The sequence below is a fragment of the Mesocricetus auratus genome, unplaced genomic scaffold (assembly GCF_017639785.1).
Source record: "Mesocricetus auratus isolate SY011 unplaced genomic scaffold, BCM_Maur_2.0 Super-Scaffold_100026, whole genome shotgun sequence".
Classification (NCBI taxonomy): Eukaryota; Metazoa; Chordata; class Mammalia; order Rodentia; family Cricetidae; genus Mesocricetus; species Mesocricetus auratus.
In genome coordinates this window covers 18737281-18753858 of record NW_024429207.1, presented here as the reverse complement: position 1 = coordinate 18753858, position 16578 = coordinate 18737281, and the positions used below count along the sequence as shown (strand labels likewise).

At 44.5% G+C, this 16578-nt stretch overlaps 1 protein-coding gene across 2 annotated transcripts in view; it reads left to right on the top strand.

Moving 5' to 3' along the window:
* Gsr (glutathione-disulfide reductase) overlaps nt 1-4750 on the top strand; it is a 36457-nt gene extending 31707 nt beyond the window's left edge. For both annotated transcript variants that reach the window (XM_040731870.1, XM_040731869.1), the window contains 2 exons: nt 187-320; nt 3607-4750. In XM_040731870.1, coding sequence (XP_040587804.1) covers nt 187-320; nt 3607-3756 — 284 coding nt within the window. In that variant the 3' untranslated portion in view covers nt 3757-4750. The remainder of the gene's footprint in view (nt 1-186; nt 321-3606) is intronic.
* The last annotated feature ends 11828 nt before the right edge of the window (nt 4751-16578 follow it).

The window sequence follows — 16578 nt, the reverse complement described above, 5'->3', positions numbered from 1 at the left end:
CAAACTGATTCTTCATCCATTCTGTTGTGATGTGGTATGGACGTTTATCTTGCAGACTGACCCTTATTTTGGCACAGCTGGCTGCTTCCTTCTTGTTTGATTCAGGTGTGTTTCTGGACAGTGCCCTCTCATAGCTCTGTGGAATGGTTCAGCTTTTGATTGATGCTCTTTTAATGTGCACTATAGATGAAGCCATTCATAAGTATGGAAAAGAGAATGTAAAGATCTACTCAACTACCTTTACCCCAATGTATCATGCCGTAACCACAAGGAAGACAAAATGTGTGATGAAAATGGTTTGTGCCAACCAAGAGGAAAAGGTATGGGAAATTGTCTCTCTTCTATGTAGTTTGGGGCTTTTTTTTTTTTTTTTAGTTTTGGTTTTTTGAGACAGGGTTTCTCTGTGGCTTTGGAGGGTGTCCTGAAACTAGCTCTTGTAGACTAGACTGGTCTCGAACTCACAGAGATCCGCCTGCCTCTGCTTCCCGAGTGCTGAGATTAAAGGCTTACCCCACCACCACTCGGCATATTTTGGGACTCTTAAGAAACAAAATTGTGCTCCTTTTTTTAAAAGGAGGTTTGACTCTCAGCATTGCGAAGAGTCAAAGAATGCCTATCTTAAAGATAAAAAGACAACCGGGAGGGAAAATAAAAACTTGTCATTTACCACTAATGCAGAGGAGACAGGAGGCTCAGAAATGCTGGTAAAGGGGCCTGGAAAGATGACCCATTGGTCAAGAACACTGGCTGCGCTTGCAGAGACCTGAATTTGGTTCCTAGCACTTGCTTCAGTTAGGTGGCTCTCAGCTGCCTGTAACTATAGCTTTAAAGGAATCTGGAACTCTTTTCTGGCCTCTGAGGGCACTCCCACACGTGTGTACAGAATTACAGAGACACGCACATAAACATACATGAAAATGAAAGAAATCCTTAAAATATATAGTGTAAATGTGTTTTAATATGATTTAAAACTTAATGAAATAAAACAATAAAGTCAAAGTTTAGCCAACTTCTTTTAGTTACCTGTCTCTTGGCTTAGCTTTCTGAGGATCTGCCAAACGGGTTTTGGTGTTCTGCAGGATTTTCTATCCCCCCCCAGCAAATGCTCCCACTTCTCCCTCACCAATGTCTTCAGTGAGGGTTGTGTGGTTTCTCGGTATGGTTTTGATCTGCATTTGAATGGGTCTTACTTTAAAATTTAGAAAATACATTTGGTTTTGGGTCCTTATCTTTTTTTTTTTTTTTTTTTTTTGGTTTTTGGTTTTTCGAGACAGGGTTTCTCTGTATTGTTTTGGAGGCTGTCCTGGAACTCACTCTGTAGACCAGGCTGGCCTCGAACTCACAGAGATCCGCCTGCCTCTGCCTCCCGAGTGCGCCACCAACACTCGGCGGGTCCTTATCTTTTTTTAGACTTATTTATTTTGTATTCATATATGTCTGCACACCAGAAGAGAGCACCAGATCTCATTACAGATGGTTGTGAGCCACCATGTGGTTGCTGGGAATTGAACTCAGGACCTCTGGAAGAGCAGCCAATGCTCTTAATCACTGGGCCATCTCTCCAGCCCCAGGTCCTCAACTTCTTAGCTGTTTCTTGTAATTGGATTAAACCTTAAGGAGGAACCTGGTCATGTGTAAAGGATATGCCTTTCGTGAAGTGTTAGTTTTCCTTGGATTTTTGGCACTGGCTCTTACCACATAGCCTGGTTCGTATGTCCTGACCTTTGTGCCTCAGCCTTCCAAGATGTAAAGTCCAAAGCACATGCTGCCAGCACCTAGCTGCAATGTTATGTTAGGAGATGTTACGGTACATTAGGAGATGGCCCAGTAGTACTTGCTTGAAGGCCTGATGACCTCAGGTTGAATCTCTGATCCCGCAAGATAGCAAAGGAGAACTAACTCTTCAGGAGTTTCTCCTCTGACCTCCACCAACATTCGGTAGCTAGCTCACATGTGACCTGATCACTCTGGTTCCCCTGTGCATGGTCGTGCTCTCTGACCCTGCCCCTCCCCCACACACAGTGAAATAAACATAAAAATTGGTTTTAGAAATTTAGCTATAGTAGGCCAGGTGTTGGTGGCGCACGCCTTTATTCCCAGCCCTCCGTGGGCAGAGGCAGGTGGATCTCTGTAGTTCAAGGCCAGCCTGGTCTACAAGAGCTAGTTCCAAGGCAGCCTCCAAAGCCACAGAGAAATCCTGTCTTGAAAAACCAAGAAGAGGGCTGGAGAGATGGCTCAGAGGTTAAGAGCACTGACTGCTCTTCCAGAGGTCCTGAGTTCAATTCCCAGCAACCACATGGTGCCTCACAGCCATCCATAATGAGATCCGGTGTGCAGACATACATGAGGCAAGATGTTGTATTCATAATAAATAAATAAATCCAAAAAAAAGTGGTAGTTGCCATTTCCACACATTTAGAAAAAAGAAAGAAAGAAAGAAAAACCAAGAAGAAATTTAGCTATAGTAATAGTTTTCAGCTTCTATTCTTAATAATTAAGAGCTGTGGCGAGATGGCTCAGCGGTTAAGAGCACTGGCTGCTCTTCCAGAGGTCCTGAGTTCAATTCCCAGCACCCACATGGGGCTCACAGCCATCTATAGTGGGATTTGATGTCCCCTTCTGGCATAAAGTTGTACTTACAGATAGAGCACTCGTACATAAATAAATGTGAAAAAGAAAACGAGTTTAAATAATTACAGTCTGTGTGTGATTTGATGGGCTTCAATACCAAAAGTCCCAAGACACTCTGGCTTTTTAGTGCAGCACCTCAGAGAAGAGGGGTTTGTGGCTTGCTGCTGGGAACAGTCCTCAGTGGCCTGATTGTCATTTCAATTGAGTCAGCAGGGACCCTGCTCTTCCCTTCCCGTTTTACCAGGGTCTCACTCTGGCCTCTGGTCTCCCAAGTTCCTTTATGACTGAAACGCAGGAGTTCCTGCTGCTCTTGCAACAGAAACAGGGATTGAACTGTAATTGTGTAGTCCTTGCCCAACATAGACAATCCTGTGACTGTCTAGAACCTTGACAGAACTCCTGGTGCTTAGAGAGCAGGGGACAGAATTAACTGGGTCAGGAAGGCACGGGTCTGTGGCTGTCTGGTTAATGAATGGGAAGGGACAGCTCTGTGGCTGTCTGGTTAATGAATGGGAAGGGACAGCTCTGTGGCTGTCTGGTTAATGACCTTCTTAGGAAGGAGAGAAGAAATCCGGGCGTGGTGGTGTAGACTAGTGATCTCAGCACTCAGGAGGCTGAGGCAGGAGAATCAGGAGTTTGAGGCCAGCCTAGGCTATACGACAAGACTCTGTCAGGAAAAAAGGAGAGAGAAAGAAGTTCATCAAACAAGAGAGACATCATGTTCAAAGAGAAGTGGATGGGCCAGGAGGAAAGCAGGAGTAGGAAATGCCTAGTGTGTGCTGGAGCGAGGCATTGCAGGGCCGCAGGGCCTCGTGGGTTGACTTAACCTTGGATTAGAAATATGATCCGTTTTAGAGTGCTTCCATTGGTGTTGGTAGAGGTACAATACAGTGGCTTAGGCATTTCTAGCCTGGTATCTGAGCTATCATATGGACCTCACAAATATGTGACTTCACAATTTCTGCTTTCTCACAGGTGGTCGGGATCCACATGCAGGGGATGGGGTGTGATGAGATGCTTCAGGGCTTTGCTGTAGCAGTGAAAATGGGGGCCACCAAGGCCGACTTTGACAACACGGTTGCCATTCATCCTACCTCTTCAGAAGAGCTGGTCACTCTCCGCTGAGCGCCCAGGGACTGGGTGACGGCCGGCAGTCAGACCCGTAGACCTCTGAGAGCCGACGTATCAAGTTTACTTCCTGCTCCAGCTTTATATATTTCCTTATTTTAATCAGGATCTTCTGATAGTGTACGTTTTTAGTTTAAAAATTTTATTTATCTAATCAGAAATTTTTTTTGTTGATCTGGGGTTGGTTTTCACTTAATATTTCACAGTAATTAATATTTTTTAATTTTTTATTAACAGCCCTGTGCTAGTTGTGTCTTTCTTGCTTCAGCCTCATTCCATATATATGAAGTACAGTGAAGTTAATACACCTGAGGAATGAATATAGTTGACTAATTTTTTTTTTGAGACTGCGTCTTTCTATAGCCCAGGGTGGCCTCAAACTTAAGATCCTCCAGCTATGGCCTCATGCTGGAACTACAGGAATGCATGGCCATTCCTGGACTCACTTGTTAGTTTATGTGATGGTAGGTCTCCGTCTATAAATATGCAAGGACACAGAATATGTGTGTTTCTGAATGTGTTGTTTTGTGTATTGCAGAGCTGCCTGAGGATCTGACCTCTCTCTAATCTCATTTTACTCTTTGCTCTGTTTTAAATGGTTTTTTTTTTTTTTTTTTTTTGGTTTTTCGAGACAGGGTTTCTCTGTATTATTTTGGAGGCTATCGGTCCAGCCCAGCCTTGAACTCACAAGAGATCCGCCTGCCTCTGCCTCCCGAGTGCTGGGATTAAAGGCGTGCGCCACCACCGCCTGGCTTAGTTTGTGTTATTTTTATGAAATGAGTGCATTGAAGTTAGGAGAGCCGAAGTTGTTAAATTGGCTGTTTCCAGAGGGGTTAGGCTGAGCCTCTTCAGGAGCCCTTCCTTCTGAGCATCCACGGTTCAGTCAATCATTTCAACGTTTCTGTGTTTTTGTCAGTTTATTTTTTTATGAGAACTGTTCCAATTTTTTGAAAAACACTGCATTGTCTTATAAAATTTATTACGAACTTAATTGCTATCAGCTTGTTTTCTAAGAATTTTCACACTGGGAGAACACATAGCAACACCTGTTGGGGAAGAAGTCTCTCTAAAAAGTGTCAGGGGCTGGAAGGCTGGGACAGCTCAGCACTTGTTGCTCTTGTAGAGGACTCAATTCCCAGCATCTCCATGGTGGCTCACAGCCACCCATAACTCCGGTTCCAGGGGATCCAATTCCCTCTGCTGGCCTTTGCAGGCACTACACACATGGTGTACAGATATACACACAGGTAAAACACTCCTACACATGAAATAAATCTTTTAAAAAATTAATAAAACTTAGCCGGGCAGTAGTGGCATACATATGCCTTTAATACCAGCATTTGGGAGGCAGAAGCAGGCAGCTCTCTGTGAGTTTGAGACCAGCCTGGTGTACCAACTGAGTTCCAGGGCAACTGGAGCTGTTAAACAGAGAAACTGTCTCAAAAAACCAAAAACAAAACAAAACAAAAAACCAGAAGCTTGCAATGTAGCTCAACTAGAGGGAGCCCCAGACAGCTTCTGTCCTGCCCCTTTAAGAATCATTAGACAGCTGGGCGGTAGTAGCACACACCTTTAATCCCAGCACTCTGGAGGCAGAGGCAGGCGGATCTCTGTGAGTTCGAGGCCAGCCTGGTCTACAGAGTAAGTGGACAACCTACAAAGCAATACAGAGAAACCCTGTCTCGAAAAACCGAAAAAAAAAAAAAAAAGAACCATTAGACCTTTTGGCTCGTATGGCCAAGACACAAAGCACCTTGCGAGGTAGCCCACAACTGTGTAAAGCCCCCTTGTTCTGCATGCCTCTCAAGACTAGAAGCTTTTCAGGGCACCTGAAAAATGGGCCAGAGTCACCTGTCCAGGTGAATACGTTAGCTCCACAGTCTGCCCGATGCTGTGCCTCTTTCTTGATTATAGAAAGACCAAATTGGGCCGGGCGTTGGTGGCGCACACCTTTAATCCCAGCACTCGGGAGGCATAGATGGGTGCATCTCTGTGAGTTCGAGGCCAGCCTGGTCTACAAAGCGAGTTCCAGGACAGCTTCCAAGACAATACAGAGAAACCCTGTCTCGAAAAACCAAAAAAAAAAAAAAAAAAAATAGAAAAGAAAGACCAAATTGGACAATTTAATTGGTCACCTAAAAAACATCGCCGTGTATCCTATACTAGTAGATCCCTAACATTTTGCTGAGGTTAGTAGGCAACTGGAGTTTTGTTGGATTGATTTTTCCACTACCTGGCTGGTAAGTATCTTATAGTACAGTGATTGATACTTGAAGAACGCTGTCCTTTGAGCATAACAACTGTGGCCATCTTCATCAAAGTAGGTGTGACTCATAACAGACACTCAAGTCCAGCCAGGCGTTGGTGGCACGCCTTTAATCCCAGCACTTGGGAGGCAGAGGCAGGCGGATCTCTGTGAGTTCGAGGCCAGCCTGGTCTACAAGAGCTAGTTCCAGGACAGCCTCCAAAGCCACAGAGAAACCCTGTCTCGGAAAAAAAAAAAAAAAAAAAAAGAAAGCCCGTTTTCCGTCACCTGAGACCTCAGCCCCTCTAACCTGCATTTCCCTGACAGCTGAGTGTAGTTCTGACCCAGCTGAAGATAATCTGGTCTCAGAAGGAGCTAGAATGCTAGAGTATATATAGTATGGAAGATTAAGGGAAGACAGGGACTCCATCAATACAGCTATAGGAAGTCTTCGTCTGTGTTGGTGTGAGTCTTCTCAGTGGGGTAGCTCTTTGGGGCTTATCCATGAACCCTTAAGGAATTCCAAGCCATTGGTTGGTCATGTTGGCCTTTGGTAGAACCGTTGCTTTGATCTGCTGTGATATCCTATCAGGGTAAGTAGGCATTTGTTTACATCCTCCCAGGAAAAGTTCACACAACAGTTCTTGTGTGTACTTGGTCTAGTTAAGCATATGGTCTTCAATGAATGATCCAGTGTGGTATCTCACGGAATGGAAAAGCAGTCCAATTTGCTGTGAATCAAACTGTGACAGACTGGAGAGTACGTCCTTGAGACGGGTCAGTAAAGGGGTATTGCTGACCTGGCCATCTGAACACAAACTGCTTTTAGTGGTCCTTACTGGTAACATGAACACAAAGACTTTGCCAGGTCAACAAGCATATACCAGGTATTGGTGTTTTGTTGATGTGGAGAGACCATAACCATGCAACTTTTATAAAGGAAAGCATTTAATTGGGACTAGCTTACAGTTTCAGATGTTTAGTTCATCTTCATTATGGTGGGAAGCATCGAAGCATGCATGCAGGCAGACATGATGCAGGAGAAGCAGCTGAGAGTTCTATATCAGATCCACAGGCAGCAGGGAGAAGAGACACTGAGCCTGACTTGAACATTTGAAACACCAAAGCCCACCTCCAGTGACACTTCCTCCAACAAGGCCACACCTCCTGAAAGACCCGAATTTATAGAAATAAAATATAAGCTTAAACAGGGGAGGGTACCCTACTAGAGAACTTGGGAAGTGAACAAAGGACCCCATCCCAGGAACTGGCCAAACCACAGACTGGAATGTATGTTTTAGCAACCTTAATTGCAGAAGGGCTGTAAACCCACAAAAGGCCAAATTCTAGGCTGCTGACCACCTGTGAAGAACTGACCAGGGCGTCAGAGATGGGCAAACAAGATTTGTGGGAAACAAGGAGAGATAACCACCATTTACTTAGGGAGAGATGATTAACTCGTACCAAGGTTTGAGGAATTTACAACATGTAGGTTAGGAAGACATCTACTTCCCCTGGTCAGTAGTCACCCCCCCACCCCGCCCCCGTCACAAGATAGGGACCCCTCCCAAAGGCTTGTGGTTTTTGTCTTTAAAAGCTGATTGTAACTGAACCTCGGGGCCAATCGGTCTAAAAGCTGACCGAGAGGCCCGTCTGCAGATGCCTAATTAAAGCCTCTTGCGTGTTGCATCAATTGGCGTGTGGACTCTTGATTCTTGGGGTGACAAATCCAGCTTGGGGACCCCTCCTCAATTTGGGGTATGCCAACACTCCTAATTTCTCTCAAGTAGCACTCCCTAATGAATTGGCATTCAAAAATATGAGCCTATGGTGGGGGGGGGTGTCATTCGTATCCAAAACCACCACAGAGGTCAAAGGTGTTAGATACCTGGAACCAGAGTTACAGACAGTTGTGACTGCCTGATGTGGGTGTTAGGAATGAAACCTGAGTCCTCTAGAAAAGCAGCAAGTGCTATTAACCACTGAGCCATCTCTAGCCCCATAAGTTAAAAAAATAAAATAATTTTTTTTTGCTGGGCGTTGGTGGTGCATGCTTTTAATCCCAGCACAAGGGAGGCAGAAGCAGGCAGATCTCTGTGAGTTCGAGGCCAACCTGGTCTACAGAGTGAGTGCTAGTTCAGGCTCCAAAGTTATACAGAGTAACCCTGACTTGAAAAAAAATTTTTTAAGTGAAATTACAGTACAGGTTAAAAAGGAATACAGTCGAGACTGACAGCAGGCCACAGAGTGAAGGCATTTAAATGGTCCCATTTGATGGGAAATGTAATTCTGTAAATCTGTCTCTTATTGGTTGTTGAATAAGGCACTGTTGGCCAATAGGGAAGCAAGATAGATGGGACTATGAGTTGAGGTTCTGGGAAAGAGAGGCAGAGTCAGACACACCATGTAGCTGCCAGAGGAGGAAGAGGTCCGGACCCTTTCTCTGATAAGAGAAATACTTAGATTAACAATTAATGGGTTAAATACTTAAGTCAGAGATAGCCAGTAAGAAACCAAGCAAACGGCCAACAGCTTCAAAATACAGTGTCTTTTGTGTTATTTGGGGGGCTGTAACTGTGGCAGTGCCCAGGAGGATGGTGGGGAAGGCTACACTCTACACCCATTACTGTTTGGGACTTACTCTTATGGGATTCAAGAGGAATTTGGTTACTAGGGGCATAGATTGAGAGATTCTCTGTTTTGCTTGCATCCAATTGCATAGCCATTTCTCTGCTGTACACAGCCCCACACTCATCTATGCACAGGCATATTTGGTAAATGGGATTTTCCTTGAAGATTCACTTTAAGGACACAGTTTGCCTTAGTGTTCATGTACATGCATTCAAAACCAGTTCAGCAGATTAGCTTTCCTCCTCTTACCAGACCTAACTGGTGGAGTATGATCTAGTAGAATCTGTCCAAGTTTAGTGGTTATTAAGGGGAGGAGATACTTATTCCACCATTCAAGGGGTGGGAGAGCTTCATGCACATGGGGCCCTAGCTTGCTAACAGGTGGCTGGGTGTATTGTTCAGAGAAGAGTATAGTTCTTGCAGGTAAGGGACTCAGGCTGTAGTGACCAGTCCCCCATTTTAGCAGCCCTTACAGGCTAACATGTGCTTGCATGACCTTGTTGCTCCTGTCCTGGTCACTAAGGTAGATGCCCTCCTTGTGGCAAGGAACCAATCAGAAGTTAGCTGGCGGGGCTGTGCTTTACGGCTCTGGGTGTGCTTTATGGACAGTGCACAACAGTGACATGCAGAGCATAGCAACCGTCCTGGTAGGGCCTATGGGCCATAACAACCAGTTGACCAATCAACACAGGGCGGGTCACCCAGACCTAGAAGCACACCAATCCTGAGACTGTTTCATGCCCCTAGACACTCCCCTTAACGCTGCCCTTTAAGATCCCTGCCTCAAGGTTACTGGGGTCTTTCTCCAGCGGTTTGCCATGGTGGTGGGGTGAAGGGCCCGAGCTAATGGGGTTAGCTCATTAAACATCTACAACAAAAGACTCTTTGCTTTTGCATCAAAATGGGCCTCTTGGTGATTTTGGGGTTCAGAATTTGGGCACAACAAGGCTTCGAAGTGCATTACTAAAAGACAAGTGTGTGTATAGCCCAAACCAAGAGGAGTCCCAGATTGCTAAACTATTCCCTATGCTAGGCTCCATCATGTCTAGTACAAGAGTTGCAACTGGAGATACCATGTGGTTAGGACTATCACAATCCACTGCCACTTTCCCAGGATCCATCTGTCTTCCACATGGAGACATAGTGGGGTTTACCTATGCAGTATTACTTTTGGTTTATATTTGACATGGTTGAGACAGATGGACTTTCCCAACCGTTACCTTTAGTGTACCAGTATGGAAAGTCTACCTGCTGTTAAATGTGTCTATTTTCTGATTTGTGGGATGGGTTCAGAGACCCATGAGAACCAGGTGTGATATGCACCTAAACTAAAGTTGTCAATCACCGGACCTCTAGAAGCCCCTGACTCTGGTGTGCCACAGCGAGGTTTATGTTCCTTGAAATTAGTGTATGTAGAGCCGGGCGTTGGTGGCACACGCCTTTAATCCCAGCACTTGGGAGGCAGAGGCAGGCGGATCTCTGTTTTTTGGTTTTTTGAGACAGAGTTTCTCTGTGTTGCTTTGGAGCCTGTCCTGGAACTAGCTCATGTAGACAGGCTGGTCTCGAATTCACAGAGATCCGCCTGCTTCTGCCTCCCAAGTGCTAGGATTAAAGGCATGCACCTATCACTTGTTACCCCCTTCCATCTCTGTTCCTGGTTGACCAACACCTACCCTTCCTTTTGCTCCCTTTGCCCAATAAACTCCATGTGGGTTTTGTTGAGTTTTGTGGTTTGTGTTTCATTGTCTCCAGCTGCAGCAAACAACATCTAGAACTTACCACTCACAAAGAAAGTGTGAGATTCATAGCCTGGTGGCCTGCCTATTCCACTCACAGAACATCTTGATCACCTAGCCATCACCACAGATCTGGCCACCCTCATTAACTACTTCCCATTACAGAAGCCACACCCAATTGCCTTTGGCAAGTAATTGCTGCCACTTAGCCTGTCATCCTGAGATCCTGAGTGTTTTACATTTGTGTACAGTAGGAAAACAATAGGATTTATGTATGTCAGGTCATTTTCAGATTTCAAGGGCTTTTTTTTTTCTTGGTTTATTGGTGACTTGAGTTGGTTTATTGGTGACTTGAGTTGGTTTATTGGTGACTTGAGATTCCATTCTTAAATTGGTAGGGAGAAAAGGCAAGAAGAGGATGACTGGGAAGACATTTTATGATGAGCCAGAAGTAACAACAACTTAAAATCACGTATTCAGAAGTGGGGGGGGGGGGGGTTGGAGAGCTGGTTCAGGATTTTTAAGAGCACTGACTGTCCTTCTAGAGGAGGCAATTTAAATCCACAGCACCCATAAGGCAGCTTGCAACCTTCTGTAACACCAGTACCCAGGCATCTAATAACCTCATCTGCCCTCCAAAGGCACTGGGCACATACATTCAGATACAACACTCACACATGCAAAAATAAATCTTTATAAAACTTTTAAGTGTGTATTGGATTGAGGAGACAATTAAGTGGATGAACCACTTGCCCTCAGGATGAGGACCAGGGTTCAGATCCTTCAGACCCATGTCAAGTGGGGCAGGGGTCGGGATGAAATAAAGAGGTAGCAGCTGGGCGTTGGTGGCGCACACCTTTAATCCCAGCACTCGGGAGGCAGAGGCAGGCGGATCTCTGTGAGTTCGAGGCCAGCCTGGTCTACAAGAGCTAGTTCCAGGACAGCCTCCAAAGCCACAGAGAAACCCTGTCTCGAAAAACCAAAAAAAAAAAAAAAAAAAAAAAAAAAAGAAAGAAAGAAAAGAAAGAGGTAGCGCATGTACCGAATATGCACAGGCCATGGACTTCACATAAAATTAAAATGGGGCAGGCTGTGAGCCTGGAGCTCTGGCGGCCGAGACAGACTCTCTGGGGCAACCTGGCTAGCTAGACTAGCCAGAATTGGCAGGGTCTGGGTTCAGCAAGAGACACTATCTCAATAAATATAGGCTGGAGAGGGATCAAAGAAAATACCTGATACCAACTTCAGGCCTCCACACATGTGCACCACTACTTATTTTTGGTCTCCCCTTGGACATACATATACATACACATATGCACATGCACATACACATACACATACACATACATACACACAAGTAGCAAGCTTTTCTTTTGGGCTGCCATCTAGCTCCCAAATCATGACATGGAGACTTACTATTACTTACGAATTTTCAGCCTTATCTTAGCTCTTATTTTAATCTGTTTCTCTTTATATATGTTTTGCCTTGGGGCTCTTTACCTTTCTTTCTTTCTGTTTATCTTGCTTTCATGCTGTCTCTATGGCTGGCTGGCTAGCAGCTGCCTGGTTTCTGGCCCTGAGCATGTCCCTCTCTTTCTCCTGAATTCTCTTCTCGTCTCTCCTTTCTCCTATTTATTCTCTCTGCCTGCCAGCCCCACCTATCCCTCTCCTGCCTAAGCTTTTTATTAGACCAATAAAGTGTCTTAGGCAGGCAAGGTGAAACAAATACAACACATCTTTACATAATTAAATATAGTACAAACAAATGTAACACATCTTTACATAGTTAGATATTCAACAACACATACACACATACATATATACATACTACACACACTACAAATACTTAAAAAACAACAACAAAACATTGTATACCTATGACATCTTAGCTCCAATGAGAACTACAGTCCTGCTAGGAAGTGTGGAAGTAAGTATTGAAGATTAAAAAGAAAAGCTGGGTCATGGTGGTGCACGCCTTTAATCCCAGCACTTGGGAGGCAGAGGCAGGTGGATCTCTGTGAGTTCGAGACCAGCCTCATCTACAAGAGCTAGTTCCAGGACAGGCTCCAAAGGAATACAGAGAAACCCTGTCTCGAAAAACCAAAAAGGTAAATGAACAGATAGTTTTATTTATTTACAGATTTAGATGCTGGAGATGAAAAAAACAAAAAGATCTGAGTATGCCAAGCACACATAATACCAGTGACCTACTCTCAGCCCCAATAGTGAATATTTTGCAATCTTTGTTTTTCATTAGGATGGGGGGATCTGTTTACTTCAAAATTAGGGGTAAAGATGTGTTTGCCCTCTTTAACATCATACAGACCTTAGGTAGATGCAGTACAACCCCAAACTTGAGGACTGGCTACATCCTTCCCTCCCAGCCTTATCATATTTTTCTCACACCCCACTTTCCAGTCAGACAGGAAGGGTGGCTCCTGGAGTCAGGCACCGCCCCCTGTGGTCAGATGACCTCTCCGTTTCCCACATGCTATAAGAGCAGAATGGAAGCTATAATTTATAACATGCTAGAATGAGCCACAGAGTCTTAGGCAGGGTTGGTTGACACAGTTTAACAGCATGTACAGGTATAAAGAGTTCATGGGGATTTTTTGTTTTGTTTTTTGGATTTTGGGGGATTTTTTCCTCCAAGACATGTTTTTTCTGTAACTTTGGAGCCTGTCCTATAACTCCCTCTGTAGACCAGGCTGGCTCGAACTCACAGAGATCCACCTGTCTCTGCCTCCCAAATGCTGGGATTCAAGGCTTGCGCCACCATCATTGGGCTAAGTGTCCATGTTAAGCTCAAAACAAAGGCTGCAATGAAGTCATGCTATGCAACTCAGCCGACCCCCGCCCAAGATATCACAGGCTTATTACAACCTTAGCTTTGAATTAATTTTTGGTCTTTGTACACACAGAAATTGTTTACTCATGCCAAACTTTTCACACACTACATGTTAAACTGTGCCCGAGCTAGACTATAAAAATTCTGAGACTAGTAAGACATTATCTGGGGCTGAACTGAAAGGAAAAGGGAATTTATTATACTGTGGTGGTGAGAAGTAGGATAAAGAATCCCAACTGGTGAGCTGAGAGGCCTCAGATCTGGCTCAAGAGAGCTGATTGCCAAACTTGCAATAATTTTGCAAGCTGGTTGTAAAAATCACAGCCTTTATTAAAAATGTTGTACACTTGTAATTAAGTAAATTGCAGTAAGGTAAATTATAGTTGATTGCAATTAGGCGAATCACATTAGAAACAGAGGCTAAAAACACTCAAAACTTATTTTTTGCTTGTTCTATAACCATCCAGTAGATCTCTGGATTTGTTTTCCAGAAATTCCAAAGGGTGTAGAGGGGACAATATACAACACAGCTCTCCCCAACTCTTCATCCAGTGATATTCGCTTGATTGATAGCTTCGATTAGGTCATAATAGAAGCATTGGCAGCACAGGAATTAACAATCCATAAATCAATGCTTGCCACACCTTCACCAGTACAGCATTGGGAGTATCCACTTTCTGGCTTAGGCAACTGAACAAACAGTGTCTCTTTTCAGTAACTAAGGTAACATTGAAGAGCAGAGTTGAGGAACAATAAAAATGTGAAGGTTTTGCATTGTTTGTATTGTGCCCAAGTCAAAAAGATCACCAAAGACCACCAGGGACACAGGCCCATTGAACTGCAAAATCAAGGTTTATTATTCATCCAACCATGACAGGGATCCCATCTGGCTAGCTGACGCAGCAGCCTCCAGAGGGAGTGACATTCCCTTTCTACTGTTAGGTTTCAAAGACAAAAGTTACAGGGTTATATCAGCAGGTACAGATTGGTTTCTGATTGGTTGACATTTGGGAACAATTAGGAGAATTTCTCCAAGTCATATTTTGGCATGAAATACCTATATACCAACTATTTTCTTTGGTTAGCGCTGAGAGGGAACATTCTGTGGTTTCTATGGCTTTGTCTTGCTACTTGCAGGTTGCCTGTTGTTCATAGACACCAATAGATTTCAGAACTATATCCTGGAGACTACAGGTAGGTTTTGGTCTTCCCTGGAATTTCTTTTGTAGCCAAACAGTTCCCAGGAACCAAGTATCTAGGAGGCTTGGGGGGGGGGGTCTGGAGTTTCTTTGTGTCATGTTCTGAGTAGAGGCCTACATGTCTTTTCTGTAGCCTGTCATGGCTGCTAAAGCAGGGGGCTGAGTGAGGGTCTGGACCCTTTAGTTTGGGGTGTGTGTGTGTGTGTGTGTGTGTGTGTGTATGTGTGTGTGTGAGATCGTTTATGGAGGCCAGATGCTGATGTTAGGTGTTCTCCCTACCATTCCACACCTCTCCTTTAAAGGCAGGGTCTCTCACTCACTGAACCTGCAGCTCACTGTTTTGCATAGAATGGCTGGCCAGTGAGACCTGGGGTTCTGCCTGTCTCTGGCCCCCAGCATTGGGGTTATAGACATGTGTCACTATGCTCAGCTGGGAATAAGAACTCTTATTTGCAGAGCAAACAGTTTACTCACAGAACCATCCCGCAGCTCCAAGAAAATAGCAGGTTTTCAGCATACCAAAGTTGAGGGGTCTGTGGAACAGTGACTAAAATTTAGAAACTATTTTAAGTGGGAAAGGGATTAGAAGAATCATACAGGAATAGGGGGAAGCCATTGCTTCAGCGTTTTTGTTTGTTTGTTTGGTTTGGTTTTTTCGAGACAAGGTTTCTCTGTGTAGCTTTGTAGACTAGGCGGGCCTTGAACTCACAGAGATCCGCCAGCCTCTGCCTCCCAAGTGCTGGTATTACAGGTGTATGCCACCATCGCCCAGGCTCTTCCCCCTCCCCAAAGCAAACTGTTGCCACACATAATTCAATAGCAATTTATTTACATTTTGTGTTTTTTTTGTGTGTGTGTGGAAATCAAACTCAGCCTCTCACATAGTAAGCAAGTATTCTGCTACTCAGCTAACTACACCCCTAGCCCTCGACAGTAATTTAAGAAAGACATTTGCTCTTATTAAATCTATCTAAAGAAGTCAGCATGACATTTTCACACTGCATTAGGTTATGCAATGTCGAATTAAATTACATAGCTACAGTGGCATCCACAGCTTCCGTAAACCTGTTGGGGCACATAGCTGAGAATAAGTATATAATGAGGCCAATGGAAGCAAAAGTTCAAGAGTTTTCTGTAAGTAGCTCACAGAGTTTGGAGGCCAGCGAGTACCAGTGTGTATTTCTGCTACTAAGTGAGCAACTGAGAGCTGCCTATGCTGCAGCAGCCATGGTGGGACATGAGCTCTGCTATCTTCAGACACTGCCAACTAAGTCTCAGTCCTTTGTTTACTTATTATTTTGGTGTTTTGAGACAGAGTTTCTCTGTGTAACAGCTCTAGCTGTCTTGGAACTAGCTCTGTAAACTAGGCTGACCTCAAACTCACAGAGATCTGCTTGCCTCTGCCTCCCTGAGGACTGGGATTAAAGGCGTGCACCACCACCATGTGGCTTTCTTTTTTATTAAAAGAATATTTAGTTTTTATTGAAACGATGTCTCTCTATATAGACTAGGATGGCTTTAAACTTACAGTCATCTTCTTGCCTCTGTCTCCCAAGTGCTGGGCTTACAGGCATCAACCATTGTACCCACCCCTTCTGGAGCAGTCTTTCCTTTCTTCCTTCCTTCCTCCCTTCCTTCCTCCCTCCCTCCCTCCCTCCCTTCCTTCCTTCCTTCCTTCCTTCCCCTTTCCTTATGTAACCTTGGCTGGCTTAGAACTCTGTAGCCCTGGCTAGCCTGGAACTCAGAGATCTATCTACCTCTGCCTATCAAGTGCTGGGATTAAAGGCATGTGCTGCCACACCTGGCTGGTTTTCATTTGTTTTTAGATTACGTTTTCTTTTTAAACTCTCAGAAGGATCCTGAAAGTGAGGAATGGTTGGTATAGCACATGTTCTGGAATAACAAGCATACCAAGCAATGAAGCAATGATGCCAAGGAACCTTGCAAGCAGCCTAATCAGGCTGTGCAATTGAGACAAAAACCAGGGCTTGAGGAAATAAGATGTCAATGCTACCAAGAAGAGCCGAGAACCAAGGCCTGAAGACTGTTCTCTTCTGCTATGGATATGTTGACTGGGTGAGCGGTTTCCTCTGTGAACAGGAAATTGCGGTGTCTGCCACCATGAAGGAGAGCCATTGCTGATCACCACTAAGCCAGAAG